Source organism: Pseudorca crassidens, chromosome 12 (assembly GCF_039906515.1).
Source record: "Pseudorca crassidens isolate mPseCra1 chromosome 12, mPseCra1.hap1, whole genome shotgun sequence".
NCBI classification, from domain to species: domain Eukaryota; kingdom Metazoa; phylum Chordata; class Mammalia; order Artiodactyla; family Delphinidae; genus Pseudorca; species Pseudorca crassidens.
The window spans coordinates 40,164,098-40,182,971 of NC_090307.1; the positions used below are offsets into that span (position 1 = coordinate 40,164,098).

Sequence of the window (18,874 nt, forward strand, 5' to 3'; positions counted from 1 at the left end):
GCTTCCACCCGACCTGCCTGCACATCACACTCTGAGACTTTCCTCACACTCTGTGACACCCTGCTGGCTCTTCCCTCAACTCACCTACGTCGTCCGCAGTTCTGCCTGCCAGCCAACCCCCTCTACATCCTCCCCACCCCGTGAGTCTGCTCACCGGGCTCATCTGGTGTCAGAGAGGATGGAGGGACATAGCCAAGTCGTGTGGTCAGTGCAAGGTCTGGAGTTGCGAAGGACTCGATAACTGTCACCTGTCACGGTCACTCACGCCTCCCTGTCCTCCATCCAGGCACACGGCAGAGGCCATGCAGGTCCACCCACTGTCCTGTCTTGATGGTCATTAAGACAGTCAGGCCTCTGTGCTGCTTCTCAGCTGCCTTCCTTCATCCCCTTGAGGGCCACTTTTGACAGCAGCTGACTGAAGGAATCTAGAGGCCGTGACTGGCAGAGTGACAGGTGTGGCTGGCAGAGTGACAGGTGTGGCTGGGCCTCGCTGGAGGGGGGCGCAAGGGCTTGGGACTCTGCCCTTCAGACCAATGAGAGGAGGTGAGGATGAAGGTGAAGAAGGGGAAGGATGAGGGTGAGATGCCTCTGCGGGTGACCCAGAGGTGACCTCAAGTGTTTTACCAAGGGACCAACAGAGGGCCTCGGCTGGCAGGCACCCCCCTTCCACCGCTTCAGGGGCAGCTCCGAGCTGGACCATCTAAATGAGGAGAGGGGTGAAGAGCTGACAGGGCCTACATGCCTGACCCAACAAGCATCAGATGGCCTCCTGGATGCGGGGAATGGGAGCAGAACCAGATTTATTAAAAATCTTATCTGGAGGGTTTGCATTTCAATGGGCTGTGGATTTACATATTTTAACAATAACCTCCAGGATCTTCTGTCTGGTCTGCGCTCACTGGCTGTCTCTCTAAACCATGATCACTGGTTCAGTAAACCCTTCCTAATCCGGAGGTACAACATCACCACTTTGCTGGAGGAGGGAGGGTTAAAGGGCCTTTCTCTCTGGACCAGAAATAGGGCTGTTCAGCGGGTCACCACTTCTGGCCTCTGGACACTCCTGCCGCCAGACCGTGGCTGAGGCAGGAGGGAACGATGCCAGTGACAGGCACAATAGAGGATTCAGTCGTCCATTTGGTCAGTGAGCATTTATTGAACACCTATGGTGTGCCGGGTGCCACGCCCGACTCTGGGTGTGCAGTGGGAACAGAACAGGTGTGGACCTTCCCTCGTACAGAGGAGACAAATATTAAACAAATAAATCCACAACTTGAGAACCATAATGGCTTATCACTGTCCCAAATTGTGGCAAGGCAATGAAGGAAAGGACGGGGAGCTTGAAGAGACCCCTAATTTATTGCAAGGCCAGGGGGCTGCTGAGACCTGAGGGAGGCGTGGGTGGTGGCTGGGCCGAGAAGGGAGCAAGCGCGCTGCACCCACAGCCGGCTCGGGACCTGCCCTCGGGCCCTGGGAGCCGCACCACCAACTGGCCGGCCAGGGTCACCTCGGAGTCTGGCCCGTGGTGGGGGAGTGCCTCTAGCAGAGGCACATGTCACTCTGCAGTCACTGCTGGGGTGTCCTTAAGTCAACACTTTATGACGACAGCAAACGGGATTCCTTGAATCTCTAACCCCACACTGCGGAGTGAACCTTACACAATTTATTAAAGAGGTAATTGAAACGATATATTTACAACAAGCTACAAATGATGTGCGCTGTTTCTGCCAATCCCCTTCGATCCCTTCTCTCTGGGGGACTGGGGGGCCCCTGCAGCAAGGGTTCATCCTTTCCTTCCAAGGTTACTGAGGGCCCACTGTGCACAGCCAGGGGAATCCAGCGGGGCCCAGGATTCAGAATCTGTCCTCCTGGGGCTTTAAACAAACAATTTCTCCATTAATTAATTTGTTCATTATGAATTGCTAAGTGCCATGAAGACAAAATCCTGGTGGAGGACAGGGTCGCTGTAGAGCCGCCTACCTGTGGTCCCCATGTTCTCATTAGTGAGTTCTCTTCTCTATCTGTATCAGATGGTTGCATCCTCACCACCAGCCTTTTACACCAAAGTCTGGAAATTCTCAGTCTATCCTCCCCAACTTGCCCGAAGTTCACCTTTAAAAGATAAATCTTGGGACTTCCCTGGTGGCACAATGGTTAACGATCCTCCTGCCAATGCAGGGGACACGGGTTCCATCCCTGGTATGGGAAGATCCCACATGCCGCGGAGCAACTAAGCCTGTGCGCCACAACTACCGAGCCCCCGTGCTGCAACTACTGAAGCCCGAGCGCCTAGAGCCCGTGCTCTGCAACAAGACAAGCCACCGCAACGAGAAGTCCGCGCACCGCAACGAAGAGTAGCCCCTGCTCTCCACAACTAGAGAAAGCCCGCGTGCAGCAACGAAGACCCAACGTGGCCAAAAATAAATAAATAAATTTATTTTTAAAAAAGAATTTTTTTAAAGAGAAATCTTTGAGTACCGTTCTCTGTTTCAGAAGCTTGTGCACAGTTCCACCTGAAAACACCTGATGGTCGAGGATATGTCTGATGCCTGGAGCTGGTGGATAGAGATAAGCTTGCAGGATGATGGGGACCCAGAAGGGCATCGTGGTCAGGGCAAGTTCATGGGCAGGCTCCCTGTGCTGTCACACAAGGCCCCACGCTCAGAAGGGTCCCATGCTTAGTGTTTAGTGCTCTGCAGTTGCCACCTTGAAATTCTTAAAATTGTATCTTCGAACTTGTGTTTCATAAGTGAAGTCTGTGGCATGAAGGAGCCCATGTAGGGGGCCTGGGGCCTCTGCTTATGATCGGTTTTGCCTCCCACCGCCTGCCTGATCTATATACATCCTGGTCCCCACGTGAAATCACTCTGCCTTCTAGGCCAGCCAGCAACGGCCTGGGTGGGGTTTAGGGAAGACCGGGTGGGGCCCACTTTCCCCGTGGTACCCCAGGCTGGCAGCGCTGTGGCATGTCTGTCTGGTCAACAGAGGCATTGTCTTAGCAGGGGTGAGCATCTTTCAGCTGACTAATGCTTCCCTGGCACAGCACTTACAATACCCTTGAGGATCACCCGCCCACTGTGGGTTAGGTCAGGGGGTACCATGGGCACAAGTGAAGTCTGGCTGTACTTCCCATGACCCACCCTTGGCTGGATTGTACCAGGTCAGTCTGTAGTCAGTGGAAGAGAGAACCCAGCAGTCCTCAGGCCCAGCCTGCCCCCCATGGTGCAGGGCGGGGCTCTGGGTACCTGCGAGGGTCTCCATGCCTGAGGAGACCCTCTCTTTCTTCTTAACCTTCCTGAGTCTGGCTCGCCTTTCTCTCCTCTGGCCAGCTCAAGGCACCCTCCAGGCATGAGTCACAAAAACGAATTGTATAATTTTGGTGATTCTGCATAGGCGTTAAATGTTCTGATGTTTGCACTTAAAACTGGCATCACACAAAATAAAGATGAATGGTAGAATCCATGCTAATAATTTAAAATTTATATTTTTCTTTACTTAAAACGACATCAAATAGCAGGTAAAAAAATACCATGACAAGTCAAGCAAGAGAGAGACCATGAAAGAAAGGGAAAGCTTTATATTTCAGTGCTTTAATGATGCTTTTTTCCTTGCTTTTTGAACAGGGGGCCCTGCAAATTAGGTTTCTCTTCCCAGAGCAGCAGTGCCACTGAAGATGGGGCACAGATGTCCCAACAGGTCCAGAACACAGGGTCTGCTGCTTCACCATTTCCATGACCGTCATGTGTGCTGGGGTGGGGGGCAGACAGCATAAAAGCTGAGTTCACTGGGGGGGATGAGAACAAACAGCAGGACAGATGAAGAGTAGGGGCCAGGCTCTGAGGAATGTGTGGGCGCACAGAGCTAAGAGCTGCTTCCAGCGCAGGCTGCAGGTTTGAACAGAAGAAGGATCAGCATTACCAGATTACTGCATGGTTTTGGGAGATGCGAGCCCTCCTGGTGAGCAGAAAACGGGGTATCACCAGACACCCACACATCCCAAAGGCAGCCAGAAAGGACCTCGGCTTTGAGGTTTGGACATCCACCCTGGAAGTGCGTCTGGGGGCTCAGCTGCCGGCTGGAGAGCACACGCTAGCCATCTCCATAGGCCACGCCAGTAACCCTGCCACCCCCCCGTCCTCCCCCTCCCCCTCCCCAGCCCCGTGCAGGGCATTGGTCCAGACCTTCCTGAGGCATTTCTGGGTCACAGACTGGCAAACAACACGGAAGCTGACATTTGCTGGGAGCACCACACTAGTTTCCTCCCTCATCTCGGTTAATCCCAACACCCAACCTGAATGAATTGTCTCATGATGTCTGTGATGTCACACAAGTACTACTCAAGCGTGAGCATGGGTGCACGTGTGCATACACACACACACACACACACACACACACACACTGAGAGAGAGAGAGAGAGTGGTATAGGGCCATGTGTGGCTGGGGGGCTGAGAGATAACCAAGGAAGTCTTATTGGAAGGGCAGGAAGTCTTTTGATGAAGAGGAGGGTTTGGATGGCCTTTGACAAGTGACAGGGAACTTCCCAGGCTCTTTCTGAGACAGATCTGGGTCAGCTCACTGGGGCCCGGTGTGAAGCAGGGGGCTTAGGGTCCTGAGAAGACAGGTGGAGGGGGACCCAGCTCCAGGAGGAAGGGCCCCAAGTGATCCTGCGGGCAGCAAGGGCTGTCCCCAGTGAAGCAGGGGCGAGTTCCGGACGTCCCCAGGGCTCACCCTGGCACTGGCTTAGGCAGGTGCCAGGCAGTGAGGGACAGAGGGGGCTCAGCCACCCCCCAAAACCTTCGTGCCAGCCCTTAGGAAGGTGATTGCAGCAGAAGGGAAGCCGAGTGAAGACAGTCCCTCTCTGGTCTGGTGGCAGAACACATGTGGGCACTCAGGGACCAGGGGCCCCCTCCGCAGGCTGGGCCTGCTCTGGTGGGGTTTCATTCCAGCCTCAGGAAGCCCCTCGCAGGGCCGGTGTGAAGAGACACAGACAAGAGAATGGCTCTCACACAGGAACAAGCCCAGGGGCACGGCCCAGTTTGTACCAGGAGGACAAGGAAAGCAGTAACTGGAACCACGAGGGTTAATCAGAGCCAGCTTCCCAGATGCCGAGGGACGGCCCTGCACCCGGGCCCACAGTGGGCAGCAGAGACCCGCAGACCCCTGTGGGAGGGAGACGTGGCCCCCGGAGCAGAGATGGGAGGGGGTGTTGGGAGGGGGAGAGGGAGTCAAGAAAGAGCCAGCTGGCCTGTCCATCAATCTGTCTGTCTGCCCACTGGCCACAGGCCTCTCCTTACGCGGGAAGCCACGCTGGACGGACAGGTGAAGCCTTTGGACCAGATCAATCATTGTATTTATTCTAATTGTATCGTAATCGTCCCCAAGGAACCCAGTTCAAATGAGCTTGACATTATTAAAATTTTAATGCCCAGTTTTCATAGCTGAATGAATATTTAAAGGGTATGTCCCAGCTTAAGTTATGATGATGAAGAAATTAATGGAATGTCTTGTTTAATGCATGGGTATGTGTTGATGCAAAAAGTGGCAGAGACGGGGAGAAGAAGGGGAGGTGGGGCCAGGGCAGAGGGGCCTGGGAGGGAAGGAGGCCCTGCCACCCACCACTGGCTGCAGCAGGGAGCAGAGAGGACCCCAGACCTAGGCCAGGACCACTCGCTCCCCCGAGGGGCCCCCGGGGCTGGAAGCCTGAACACGGTCGATGACAAAGGAAGTTAGTGATGTCCCCAGAGGGCTGACCCCAGAAGCCTGAGGGTGGCTTCAGGGAGCTGTTCCTGACCCAGGGAAGGCGGCCCAGCTCAGGCACCTGGAGGCACAACCGGGGCTGAAGGCCACAGGGGAACATGGGGATGCTGATGACCCAGCCCCGCGGCCCAGGGCCAGGCCCTCCCAGAAGGATAGTACAGTGGCTGAGAGGGACGGGATGGCTGGACAGAGGAGCTGGGACGGGTTAGAGGAAAGGCACCAAGAAATGGGCCCCAGCGCATCCTCGACATTCACCTGCAGGGGATGCCCTGGGGCTCATGTGGCCAAGAGGTCCTGAGGCCACAGTCAAAGTTAGAAGACGGGCAAGGAGATGGCAACTGCCCCTCCCGCCTTCCTACCAGTATCGTCTCTCCCCTGCTTCACAGTTCCTGCCTCACTGCCCATCTCTGCGGCATGGTCTGCCCTCTACTCCCCAGGATGTAAGCATGTCCGGGCGAGGCTAGATGGGGCTGGAGTCTGGAACAGGGAAGAGAAACACGGGCCGAAGGAGGGCGATCTCCCTTCAGGCCCGAGGCATCTGTACAGAGCCTGCTCTACCTAAGAAATCTTCCCAGCTGAGCCTGACACTTTATTTCTGCTGAGAATTAAGAAAGCACGGGATTTCTTTCTCTCCCCATCTATCCTGGCTCCACCCTGACAGCCCGGCAAAGGCTGTACGGACTCTGACCATCCCTAGATAATAATAGGACATGAAATATGACCCCAGGAGCCACAGGTCCATGGGAACCAGGGCAATGCTGCTCCATTGTGGGTGCCCAGGCCATGGCTGAGGGCAGGTGGGAGGCTAGATGAGCCCCTGGGTCCCCACTGCCAGGAGCCCAGTGATGGAGGAGGTCTGGGAGCACCGTCCAGGGCTGGCCTGGTCAGGGAGGGCTTGCTGGGGGCTGGGGGGTGGAACTGAGGGGAATCAGGCCTAAGTCCGTGAGCCTGGGGCACAGCATTCACGAGTGCCCGGGTGTCAAGGACAGCGGGACAGTGGCTGACTGCCTGAGGGTGACATGCCCCAGGGTGGAAGGCTCCACGCACAGGCAGATTCCGTTTGCCTTGTTTAATTTACCACGGAAAATGGGTCCCATTATCACAGAAACAGTTCTACCCCAGCCCTCGTCCGTCCGTAGGACTCACCCCCTCTGCTCTCCATAGAGAGTTGCTGTGGGACTCAGAAACGAGGTGCCAGGGGAGGCGTCCTCCCAGGGTCCCTGCCCTTCCTCCCAGCATTGCCTCTGAACATTCGGGCTCGGCCTGGGCCTGCTCTGGCCCCAGGGATGGAGCCTCCTCTGCGGCCTCCTCCTTCCCTTGTCTCCACAGCAGCAGAGCCCAGCTGAGCCTGGTTCACATTCCTCTGCCTGCCCCTCCTCACGCCCCACTCCTTACTGGGGAAGCCTGAATCAGCTCACCACTCACCCCCTTCCCCACACTCTGTTTTGAACTTTCCTGGACCTTTCCTAAGCCTGTCACGTCTGGTTCCCAGAATCTCCCAAACATGTAGTCTGGTGTTAAGAGTCCTGGGTTCATCTTGATCACCGTTTACCACCTGTGTGACCTCAAGCTAGTTTCTTAACCTCTCTGAAACTCCATTTCCTTGGTTAAAGATGATCTATTTGCACGCATCCTAGGGGAAGTGATGATCATCCAACAATATAATTTTGTAGCAGCTGTTCATGTTCCTGCAGGTGTAGCAGTGCGGTGCCCCCTTTGCAACTCACTTCCCAACTTGACTGCACATTCCATACGGAAAAGGGAGAATTCCTGCAGGACTCTTCCCCCTGGAGTACCAGGAAGGCTTCAGGCCAGAGGCTGGTGGGGGTATGGGAACAGAGCTCACAGGCCGAAGGAACACATGGGGGAGGAAAGTGTCCGGTCGTGAGGAATGGACTGACGCAAGAGGCGGTGGGGGCCAGATTTGGGGGACCAGGCGGAGGAGGTTGTATTCGATTTGGTGGCCCAATTGCCCCTTGCCAGATGGACATCTTCCCTTGACCCCCTCCTTTCAGAGCAGCTTTGGGGTCAAATGAGGTGAAACATAGGAAGTCCAACCCACCCCGTCATCATAACTTATCACGGTAGCACCGTGCCTGCCCACCCTGGCCGCAGTCTGGATCTGCAACTCCTCCGAGCTTGGCTTTTCATTGGCAAGAGAGAGATAATAACCCGTCCGTGGAGCATTATAATAATTACATAAGCAAGAAAGCCATAGAAATATACCCAGGAGAATACAATGGCCAGAACTGGGTCCAGGTCAGCCGTGGGGCCTTTCTGCAGCTTTGGGGGAGACTAGGAGGAAGGGGTGTTCCAGAAAGGAGGGACAGCCTAGGGAAGCGCTGGATGTGGAGTCTCCAAAGACACAGAACGGGAACCCGAGAGTACAGCCCTTCTCCCACGGCCAGAGGCAAGCTCAGACTCCTGGACCCTTCGCTCAAGGACTGGAAAGGAGGTGGTCTATGGGGGAGCCAGGACCCCCGAAATGAAGCTAGGAATTTCCTATGTCCCTCTTCCTTCTCCCTGTTAATTGGAGGTTCCCGTAAACCCACACCTTCCTCCGCGGGCAGAGCGTACATACCAAGTACCTTCATTTCCCTCAACTCCATAAGGGGTGCCGAGTGGGGACCTCCTGGCAAACAATGGCACCCGCACCCCCTCTTAGGGGACCGGCCCCCCGCAGAATCCTATCTTACCCTCCGGGCCACCTGTGCTTCCTTTTCCTCTGTTCTGTGCCCTGCCTCCCGCCTCTGTCCTTCCTTCCGTGGCTCTGCCCTTCCCCTGGCCTCATCTTCACCTTGCTGAGTCACGGGCACCCACGCTCCCCCACCCATCGTCTTGACGCAACCAAAGCTCACTTCGAATCCTAGACCAGAAGGAAGCTTGTGACTGGCTAGTCCAGCCTCCATACACAAGGGGAATTGGCAACGGAAAGTCACCTGGTGCAGGACAAAAGCCCAAAAATAGCCCTGGCGGACCCAGGTTCCCAGGCACATCTTGCCACAAGGGGGCCCCGTCTCAGCTTCTCCATCTACAAAATGGGGGCATTTAGTACGTGCGCTGCCTGCCTCTCAAGGTTTGTTTGTGAGAGAAATGCAAATAGAGTAAGGGATAAGAGAGGTACAGGACAAGCAAAAGCACTGGCAAAGACATAAAATACAATTCCATTTGCGTGATTCCTACCATTTTTATTGTGTGAAATATCCTCAGGGCCTGAGAGCCCACCTTATGCCTCCTCCGGCATCCGGAGGATGGAAAACAGGCTGCGGAGCCCCAGATCCTGGAGTTCAGAGCCCCCTAGTGGCCTGAATGAGGCATTGAAACGGATCCTCCAGAGAGGCCGGCGGCTAAAAGGCTGGGGGCGTCAGGCCGTGCCTGATGTCGTCCTGGCACCCAGACACCACGTGAGACAAGTAGCTGTGCCCACTCCACATACACCCCGAGGGGACAGCCTGGCCGCAGTCAGGAGCCCCAGCCCTGAGCTCTGCTCCAACAAGGAGCTGAGTGGTCCAGAGCCTCAGGCACCCCTGGGACCCCCAGCCAGCGTCTGCAGGATACTGCGGGGATGGGGTGCAACTCACTGCCATGCCCCAACCTGGGCAGGAGTTAGTCTTCGGCCAGAGACCAGCTAGTTTCAGCAAAGCGATCTGTCTCCAGGGTGGGCCAGAGAGGGGACACCTCAGATTCTAGTATCACAGCAAGAGGTACTCAAAGCTGGGAGAGGGATCACTGGAGGTCCCTCTCCGGATCGGAGACCTCCAATCCTGAGAAACCCTCCTGAAATCAGGGGACCCTGGGGACCACGCTGGGGAGGGGAGATGGGTGGGGCTTTAGTGAAGACCCGCTCGTTTGCAGCTGCGCGGGTACGCGGGTGTATGTGTCGGTGGTGTGGTCCGTGCGCTATGTCCCCGTGAACAGCTGCGTATCTTCGGGTGCAGATGTGTCTGCTCTAACACTGCCCCCCTGTGCTCTGTTGCAGATGAACCGGCCAATCCAGGTGAAGCCAGCGGACAGCGAGAGCCGAGGAGGTAGTAGCTGCCTGCGCCAGCCCCCTTCACGTGAGGGCCCACTTGTCTCTGCCCCTCCCCCTCCCTCCTTTCCTCCCCTCCCCCCTCCCCTCCCCCGATGCAGCGTTGCAGCAACTCCCTGCCGCCTCCCCCTGCCCCCTGGGACCTCATGGCCCAGGGTTGGAACAGGGCTTTGGAGCCCTGGGTGACGGATGTGGGGACAGAGTAAAGAGGATGGGGGAGAATTGGGGTCTGCCGTATGCTGGGGTTCCTTCCTTCCCATGAGTAAACAAGTAGGATGTCCTGGGCGCTCCACTGCCCCCTTTAAGACACCCAAAAGGGTAGGCCCACCTCTGTGTCACCAAGGCAATCCCCACTGGGATGGGACTGGACTAGTTGAAAGGGTGCCAGGCTGGGAGGGAGGAAATGTGTTTCAGTCCTGCCCTGGGAAGGCTCAGGCCAGAGTGGGTGAATCTGAGGGGGGCTGCCCACTGCGGGGTGGGGCTGCTGAAGTCAAGACCCTGGACCTACATACAGGTGGACAGGCAGATGTCTGGAAGGGGACAGAGCAGGAGGACAGAGCCTCACCCCCAGACTCAGGCCTCTTGCCCCAAGGGGAGGCTCTGTTCCGTCCACCAGCGGGGGCCTCCCCGCCGCTCCCCCACTGCACAAAGAGGCTCGACCAGGCCAGGCTCTGGCTCCTCTGCCGAGCGGCCACCCTCCAGGCTTCTGGCCCGGGTGTCCGTGCCCACACCACGCCCCTGGGCTCTCCCTGGCTAGGCCTGGACACTCGCTCTCATCTCAGCTCAACCGGGCGCTGAGGAACTTCTCTCTCCCTCCCCCTCTCCCCCCCTCCCAATTTTTCAGGAAATTGAGAGCAAAAAATAGGCAAAAGCTATTTGCAAATTCAGAGTCAAGGTTCTTGTCCTGAGGAAACTGTAGTGTGGCCACAGGTGGCCTGCCCACCCCTGGGACCTGTGGTCCCTCCAGCACAGGCCTCTGCCCTCTGGGCCCCAACAGGGCCTCCACCCTGGAACAAGGCCTCTATGGCTCTGGGGCCCTCCTGACCCAGACCTCGAATCTCACCCAACAAACCCAGCTGCCCGAAGGGGCCCCGTGCCCCAGGGCACAGGTGCGCCTCCCTGTGGCCCTCTGAGAGCTCCCCATCCCGAGGACCCCGATCATGGGAGCGGGTTGGTTGAAGAGTAAAAATGGTTCAGGTGTGAAGGGCTCATGCTCCAGACCACACCTGGGTCACGCTGCTTGCTCCTGCCCCTCTCCTGGCAGTCCAGTTACTTGGTTTTCTCTGCACACAGAGGCTCCTCAAACACCCAGGGCCAGGCCCCCTGCCCTGGCGGAGAGAGGCGTGCAGTCTGGCCTCTCGCAGGTGCCCTCGGTGACACGGGGCAGAGGCAGGGCCTCTCCCAGAGACTGTCTCCAGGAGAAAGGACCAGCAGGACCTGGCCCCCAGGTCACCTGTCAGGCAGTGACTCACCTGCAACGCCCTGTCCGTGTGGCAGGGCCAGGAGGCAGCAGAGACCCCTGGCTTTGGTAGGGAGGGAGCTCGGACGGTAAGTGGCACCTGTGGTCCCAGAGGAGGGGTCCCCGAGATGGGGGCAGCCAGAGACCTCGGAGGACGAGGACGTGGCACTTGAGCTGCCTTGAAGGAGGGGATATTCCACACCTGGAGAAGTCGGGGTGGCATGAAGAAGGCCTAGTTTAATCCAGGACGGGAGCAGGGTGTCGGGAAGCCTGCTGCCAGCGAGGCCGCGCGGCACTCTAATGCAAACCGTTTCTCCCCTCACTGGCCTTGGAGGCAGTAACTCTCCAACTTCAAGTTGCTAACCTCATCTCCTTTCTCCCATATATCTCCTGCGCTGACATTTGCCCCAAACCAGATTAATCAGCTCTTTTATTCTTCCTGCAGTAGAAAGGGGGGAAAAGAGAGCCAAACCTAAACATCTATCTATTAGTTGCATATTCAGTAGTAAACAAGGAGATGATCCTGAGTAAGCATCATCACCAAGCTATTTGAAAAGAAAAAGAAAGTTTAAAATAATTTAATATCCATTAAATACTTCTTCAGTGGGGGGAGGGGATGGGGGAGAGGTGAACATTAAAAAAGATGAAAGAAATGGGAACAGGAGAAAGGTATGGAAGGCAGGGGTGGGAGTGGAAGGGGCGGGGGAGGAACACGATGGGAAAGGAAGAGCCCAGAAAGGTGAAGGGAAAGGGGCAGAAGGAGGAGGGAGGCCTGGGAGAAAGTGGGTAGAGGGGAAGGTGGCAGGGAGCTGGGAAGACTTGGGGGCACAGCTGGCAGGAGAAAGGAGGGGCAGGAAGAGGAAGTGGCCCCAGAGGGAGAGGTGGGTCTGCGCCACCCGGGCTCTCCTCATCCCGGATTAGCTAGGTGCTTGGCTGGAGCTCCCCAGGAAGAGTACAGGACGGCAGCTCTTGTTCTGGTCCTGGGTTCTAGTCCCATCTTTGTCCAGAATGAGCTCTGGCCCGGACACTGCTTCTCTGGGCCTCCACCCCCTCACCCAGGGATGGGAGATCTCACTCCCCAGGAAAGCTGCTGTTTACAGACACCCACTGAGGGCTGGGATTTGATTGGGTTTGGCCACAGCGCAGCCTGCGGGGCCTTAGTTCCCCAACCAGGGGGTGAACCCAGGCCCTCAGCAGCGAGAGCGCAGAGTCCCAACCACCAGACCGCCATGGGCCAGGACTTTAAACAAATACGTTTAATCCACACGAAAACGTTGGGAGGTGGAAGTTATTGGCCCCACTCAAAGGTACAAACCAAGGCACAGAGAGGCTAAGTAACTTGTTTCAGGTCACACAGCTAGGTGGTGGCAGAGCCAGAATTCAAAGCCCTGCCTGTCAGTAACCAGCACCCAGGTGCTCTGCATTCCTCTGACTCCTAGGATAGTCTTTCGGACTCAGGGGACAGTGGGAAGATGCTGCAGGCGTTTGTCATACCTCTAGGGCTATTCTCAAGGTAAATGAGGGGAGAGGAACAGGGTCCCAGGTGAGGGAGGCAGGGCCAGTCTGGACGAGAAGCTCCCAGACGTACCCATAAGACATGAGAGACCAGGACTGCAGGGGTCAGAGAAGAGAGAACCCACTGTGGCCTGGAGCAAGCAGGGAGGGCTTCCTGGAGGAGGTGAAAACTGAACCAAGAGGTGTAGACTTGGCAGGAGACAGTGAGGGCCCAAAGTGAAAATGGGACCCTGAACACAAGGCCAAGAGGTTGCACTTGTCTCCATCAGGAGGAGCCACTGACCCCATGGAGGACCAGGCAAAGAGAGGGCATCACAGCTGTAACATCCCTGGGCAGGAAGAGAGGAGACAGCCCCTGATACCACCACCAAGAGCTAGGGCTCCAGCTAGGTGGGGAAAGAAAACCAAAGGAGAAAGAGCTTCCCCAGGACCCATCCCGCTGCAAGGAGAATCCTGTTAACCCCACAGAACTTGCTGGAGCAAGTCATATATCAACTCAGATTTACCCCCAAATAAGCAAGCCAGTTCATTCACCAGGGGAGTGAGGCAGGCTGGGGACAGAGAGGAACCAGGTAGAGGGCACCCTCCCACCTGCCCTGGCCATCTCAGAGGCAAGGACGCTTTCTTGGGCGTGAACTGTTGTGTCCTTTGCCTCCTAGCAGGCAGACACAGCCGCCCCAAGAGCTGGTTGACGGTCCCCGTCTGAACTGGGTCTCCACAGCTGCAGGGGCCCTTCAGCCTCTCCGTTTCACTCTCAGCCTCTGGGTGGGTGCCCGCAGTGTGCTGCCCTGTAGCCCTGACCCCCTCCCCATCCTCCCTGGTCTCAGTCCAAATGAGTGCTACGGCTGAAGACAGGATAAGCTCCCCCCACCCCCCGCCCCACCCCACCCCCCGGCCCCAGGCAAGGCTCCCGCAGCCAGAATGAGGGAGGTCCTTTCAGGAAGTCAGGCTCTGAGCAGCCTGGCCTCAGGCAGCAAACCTGCTTGGGGGCTCCCTGGGCTGAACCGGAGGAGGCCGGGGCTGGGGTCCACCACCCCCCCTCAAGGGGCTCAAGGGGGTCAGCAAACAGGTAGGAGCCCTTGAGGAAGGAAGGAGTGGCTGAGACCTGGGCCAGTACAGCAGGTGTAGGCCTGGTCCCACCCCACGTCCGCCAGTCCCAGCCACATAGCAGCAGATGTGAGCTGTGCCACAGGAAGCCACACCCCTCTGACCCCATCACCAGAAACCACCCCCACCTCTTCCCAGCAGCCAGCTGCAGGTCAGAAGTTTCAGCTAATGCAGCCTCATCCAGGGCCCAGATGAGGGAGGCACTCACACACCTTTCCCACCAACACGCTGTCCGCTCAGCGCTGACAAAGGCACCCACAGACACGCACCCAATTCCACACTCGTGCCTGGTGAAGTGAAACCGAACGTCCCCACCAGGGATCCAGTGACTGGGGGCGGGGCACAGACTGGGGCCACCCGTTTGTATCTCATCTACATGAAATGACAGAACAAAGCAGCAAGATGTCAGGCTGAGGCGTTGGAGAAGTTAGAAACCAAGACGGCTTGGGAGGGAGTCCTGGGAAAGAGGGGACTCAGGGTTCAAGGGGCCGCCCCCTCAGAGGGAGCAGGGAGGCACCGGGGAGCCCTTCTGAGGGAACAGGAGCAAGGGTGAAAGCAGCCCTCCCGGGTGGCTGCCACGCTCTCACCCCTCCAGGGACCCAGACTGGAAACCACATGAGCACAGACACACTCCAGCCTCCAGCAACGTGTGAGACGTGTGAGCCCGAGCTCGGGAAGCGGTCATGCCCACCGTGGGGACCGATGAGGGGCTCCCACGGTCCCTCTCTGGCCCATCAGGCGTGTTTTCCTGAGGGGGCCTTGGTCAGGCCCAGGTTAGGGAGGCAAAGGGGCAGCTGAGACTGAACCTGATATGGGAGCCTGGACGGAGGCCCGATGATCGTGGAAGGAAGGGTGTAGGCTGGACACAGCAGGAGGGCTGAGCTCCGTGTCCTGTGGTTCCTCCACCCCGCCCCGCCCCGGGCGGCAGGGCCTGGAGGAGGCTCCGGAAATGTCAAGGGGAGTGGCCCTGAGCTGCAGCCATGGACTGTCCCCCCGCCTGCCCCTGCCGGCCCGACACACGCGCACACACACACACGGAAGCTTCTAGAGGGTGACGGAACCTCTCTTATGCACCCCTCCAAGTCCTGCAGAACCACCTGGGGCTGAAGTCCCCCACCCCCGAGCTTCCACTGCCTCCCCCTCCTCCCTTCGCAGACCTGGGAGCCCATGTCTGCGTCTCTCCACCAGTTCAGTCTCGCCCTCCTGTCTCGGTCTCTCTCTGGCCGGAAGGGCAGGGCAGGGAAGGCATGGAGGGCTGGGCGCAGGTGCGACAGTCCGTGAGTCATTCGTTTCCACCGAGGCAGGTGAGGGCCGGTCACTTAGCCAAGTGGCTCCTGCAGCCTCTCGCGGCTCCCTGTCCGTTTAACAGCATCTTCAGGGCGTCCGTCCCCCTCATCACAGCCGGCGCTCTCGTGGCAGCGGAGTCCTGCTGGGCCAGCAAATGAGGTTGGACACGATGCATGTGGACGTGGCTCTGAGGCCCTCCCCGAGGCCACATTCCCCACTATAAAAACGGGGCTGACTCCGTCTTCCCAGCCCCTCCACCATCTGTAGCCCCATCAGCTCCTGTGGCTTTTAAAATCCTATTAAGTTCCTCATTTCTCCTCTAAGCATTATTTTATTTCTAAACAGACCCAGACCATGTGCTGTCGGGAGGCCTTCAAGGGTCTGTTGGGGACCGGCTGAGGGGTGTGGGCCTCACCTTGCGGTCCTGGGGCCCACGAGACCCATGGCCACACTGGTGACCCGCCGATGCCGGGCTTCTCACGTCCAGACTTTTCTAGCTATTTAGTCCCATGCTCTAGGTAGGCAATTTCGTGAGCAGCAGATGAAATGGCCCTGCTTTAGGAAAATTCAATATACAGAAGTTTCCATTTTCCAATCTTGAGAGGCAATAAATGACTCACTTGACAAAAGCTTCTGGGTGAACAGAAACCCCTCAAGGTTCTGCTAGGAAGCCCCTGTCCCAGGCAGGAGGGGGTACAAGAAACATGAGGCTAAAGGTGGGGGGGCACAGCACACTGAAGATTCATCTGAAATGATACCATGACAGTAAGAAACAAGGTTTTAAAAAACGGTGTTACTCTAGATGACCCCTGACCCGAGGTGCAGTTCAGGGGGAGGGGAGGGGGAAGGTGTAAGGAAAGGCTTGGAGGACAGGTGTGAACCCCTGCAGAAGGTCCTGGGGGGCGTGGGCAGAGGCTCTGGCCCCAAGAACAGCCCCATTTCTGCCACAGCCAAGCCACCGTCTGGAAGTCAAGTCCCACAGCAAGAGCGCCCCCCACCTCTGCCCCAGCCTCTCCCCTTTGGGACCTCAGGAGCGTCCCCCCTGGGTCCAGCACATCCTGACCTCTACTTTGGGGCTCCTGGTTTGTACTCTGCTGGAGAGACCTCAGAATGAGTGAAGCCAACCCCACCCCAACTAGAGGGTGCGACCTTGGGCTGAGAAGGGGTCCAGTGACTGAGGCCCCAAGCAGCCACCTAAAGGAGAGGGGTCTGCAGCTCAGAGCAGAAAATGCCCCACACTCCCCACCCCCCGATCTGTCTGTGTCCCCACAGAAGCTCCTGGAAGCAGGCAGTGTGTGGACCCCCGGAAGTGTGTGTGATAGGGATGTGTTTCCTTTCTACACACACCCCTCCCAGACCCTGCAGACCCCCGTATCCTTAGATCCTCTGTCCTCCGGTTCCACATCGTGCTCCCTTCCTGCAGCTGTGTCTGCGCCCAGGGGCCTGGAGCGAGACGTCAAGGTGAACCTTTGGCTGGGGGAGAGCTAAGTGCCCTGTTGGCCAGGACACAGCACCCCGTGGCCTGGAGGGGCCCAAGGAGCCACTGTGTCCACTTTCCCCCGTGAGTCGGCCTCTCACCCAGCTCCCCCCGCTTCAAAAACCATCAAGAAGAAGAGCAACCCCAGGGCCTCTCTCAGCCCATCAGAGCTCAGAAACCCTGTTCTGTCAGCCTGCCCTGCCCTATTCCCACTGGAATTTCTCAAGCTTTAGACTGTAATGTTTTCCCTTGAACACCAGCCCCAAAGCCAGTGTCCCGGCAGATCTTCCCTGTACTTGCATCCCTGATGTATTTTGGGCTGATGTTTAAGAAAAAGCAGTACAGTGTTCAGCTTGGGAAATTCATGTCAGACCTAAGACAGCGCTTCCCCACTTCCCAGACAGTGGTGGCGCTCAGCCTCGCGCGGGGCCCTCTGCTTTCTGGAAGGACTGAGGATTGGACATTTCATCACCAGGCCAAGTGGCCCACCCAGGGCTTGGCTTCTTTGATGGGCAGGAAGTTCTATCACATATCTGACCATAATCTCTCCTACTGTTTAAGCACTTCCAAGTTAGGCTCCCTAGATCATGGTGCAAGGTTCCCCTGCCCTGGGGTTTTATTCTCCATAACCCCTGTTCCTTCTGTCTTAAAAGGATCTTTGTCTCCTTTCTTTCCCAAGCTCCTTTTAAAAAGAAATTTTAAAACTCCAGAAAGGTCCTCTGGTTGACACAACTGAACCCAAATAGCAGCTGCATGAAGACAGGTCTCTGTGGTTGGGGAAGGAGGTGGCTGGTGGGAACGGTCCCTAGAGAGGGCCCCGTGGGGCAGGCACACATTATAGATACCTCGGTAACTCCTGCCATAAGTGTGAAATTATAATTAACTGCAAACCTGCCAGGCTTAAAGGGACTTTAGGTTTTCAGCTGGGGGAAAGGGTGTTGATTGATCTGCATTTTGTTTTTAAGGTTCTTTTAATCCATTCGGCAAGTTAAGTTGAGACTCACGGCTCCTCACCAAAATCCCTCTGGCCCCGGCTAATTTAGCAAAGGACTGTTTCAGGGGAAATGGGATATTAATTATTGCAAATGGGCTCCTGGATGATATACAGAAGCTGCCTCATGTGTGCCCAGGGTGAAGGGGCTGATGACAGGAATAGGAATGACAGAGAGAGGGACCCACGGGGCCCTGTCTCCCACTCCGTGCCGCTCCCACGGAGTCCTGTTGCGGGCATTGTGTGGGCAATGCAGGGGAAGATGCCCGCTTCCTCAGGAGACAGGCAGGACCAGCAAGAGGATGTCACAGGCAGTCCTTCCTGGACCAGGCGTTCCTCAGAGAGGCAGCCCTGACGTGGGCAAGATGTATCCAGTGCCCTCCTGGCCCCCAACACACACCCCTTGGAACAGCCTGAGAGCAATATGGGAGCAGTGAGGCTGTGCAGTGGGAGGATGGGATGGGAGGCAGAGAGAGACAGCACGGACCAGAGAGATCAGAAAGGGAAACACCTGGGACTCCCCTGGTGGCGCAGGGGTTAAGAATCCGCCTGCCAATGCAGGGGACACGGGTTCGAGCCCTGGTCCGGGAAGATCCCACATGCCGCGGAGCAACTAAGCCCGTGTGCCACAACTACTGAGCCCGCGTGCCCCAACTACCGAAGCCCACGCGCTTAGAGCCCGTGCTCCGCAACAAGCCAAACCACCACAGTAAGAAGTCCGTGCACTTCAACGAAGAGTAGCTCCCGCTAGCCGCAACTAGAGGAAGCCCTCACCCAGCAACGAAAACCCACCGCAGCCAAAAATAAATAAATAAATTTATTAAAAAAAAAAAAAGGGTAACACCTGATTGACCTTCAGAGGGGAGATGATTTGAGGGAGGAAAGGCAGAGTTTTCCAGGTGGGAAAATAACCCGGTCAAGGAAAGCTTGGAGGATCCCAAGAGGCCAGAATCAGGCGTCTACTGTCGGGGGAGGGCAAGATATGGGAACAGTGATTTCCAGAAGGTGCTGTAAATTGATGCCTTTAGGCAAAGGGAAGCCATCTAAGGCTTTGGGGCAGATATAAGTCGTGCTTTGGAAACCGTAGCTTAGGGAGACTCAGCCAGGTGGGGGAAGGGAGCCGGAGCAGGGGAGAGAGAAGGGCCAATGCTGGCATCACACCCACATGTCCTGCCCTTCCCACAGTGATGTCTCACCACCTCATGTCACAAAGGGGATGGTGACAGCCCCTTGGAGCTGTCATAGGTGGAATAC

The 18,874-nt window shown here is 56.9% G+C and overlaps 1 protein-coding gene across 50 annotated transcripts in view; it reads left to right on the top strand.

Annotated features, from left to right (window-relative positions):
• The window catches only part of CELF4 (CUGBP Elav-like family member 4), a 299,450-nt gene that overhangs the window by 215,087 nt on the left and 65,489 nt on the right, over positions 1 to 18,874 (top strand). For 27 of the 50 annotated variants that reach the window (XM_067699235.1, XM_067699231.1, XM_067699230.1 and 24 more), the window contains exon 3: positions 9,734 to 9,812. In XM_067699235.1, coding sequence (XP_067555336.1) covers positions 9,734 to 9,812 — 79 coding nt within the window. The remainder of the gene's footprint in view (positions 1 to 9,733; positions 9,813 to 18,874) is intronic. The other 23 variants (XM_067699238.1, XM_067699280.1, XM_067699242.1 and 20 more) reach the window with 1 other exon arrangement.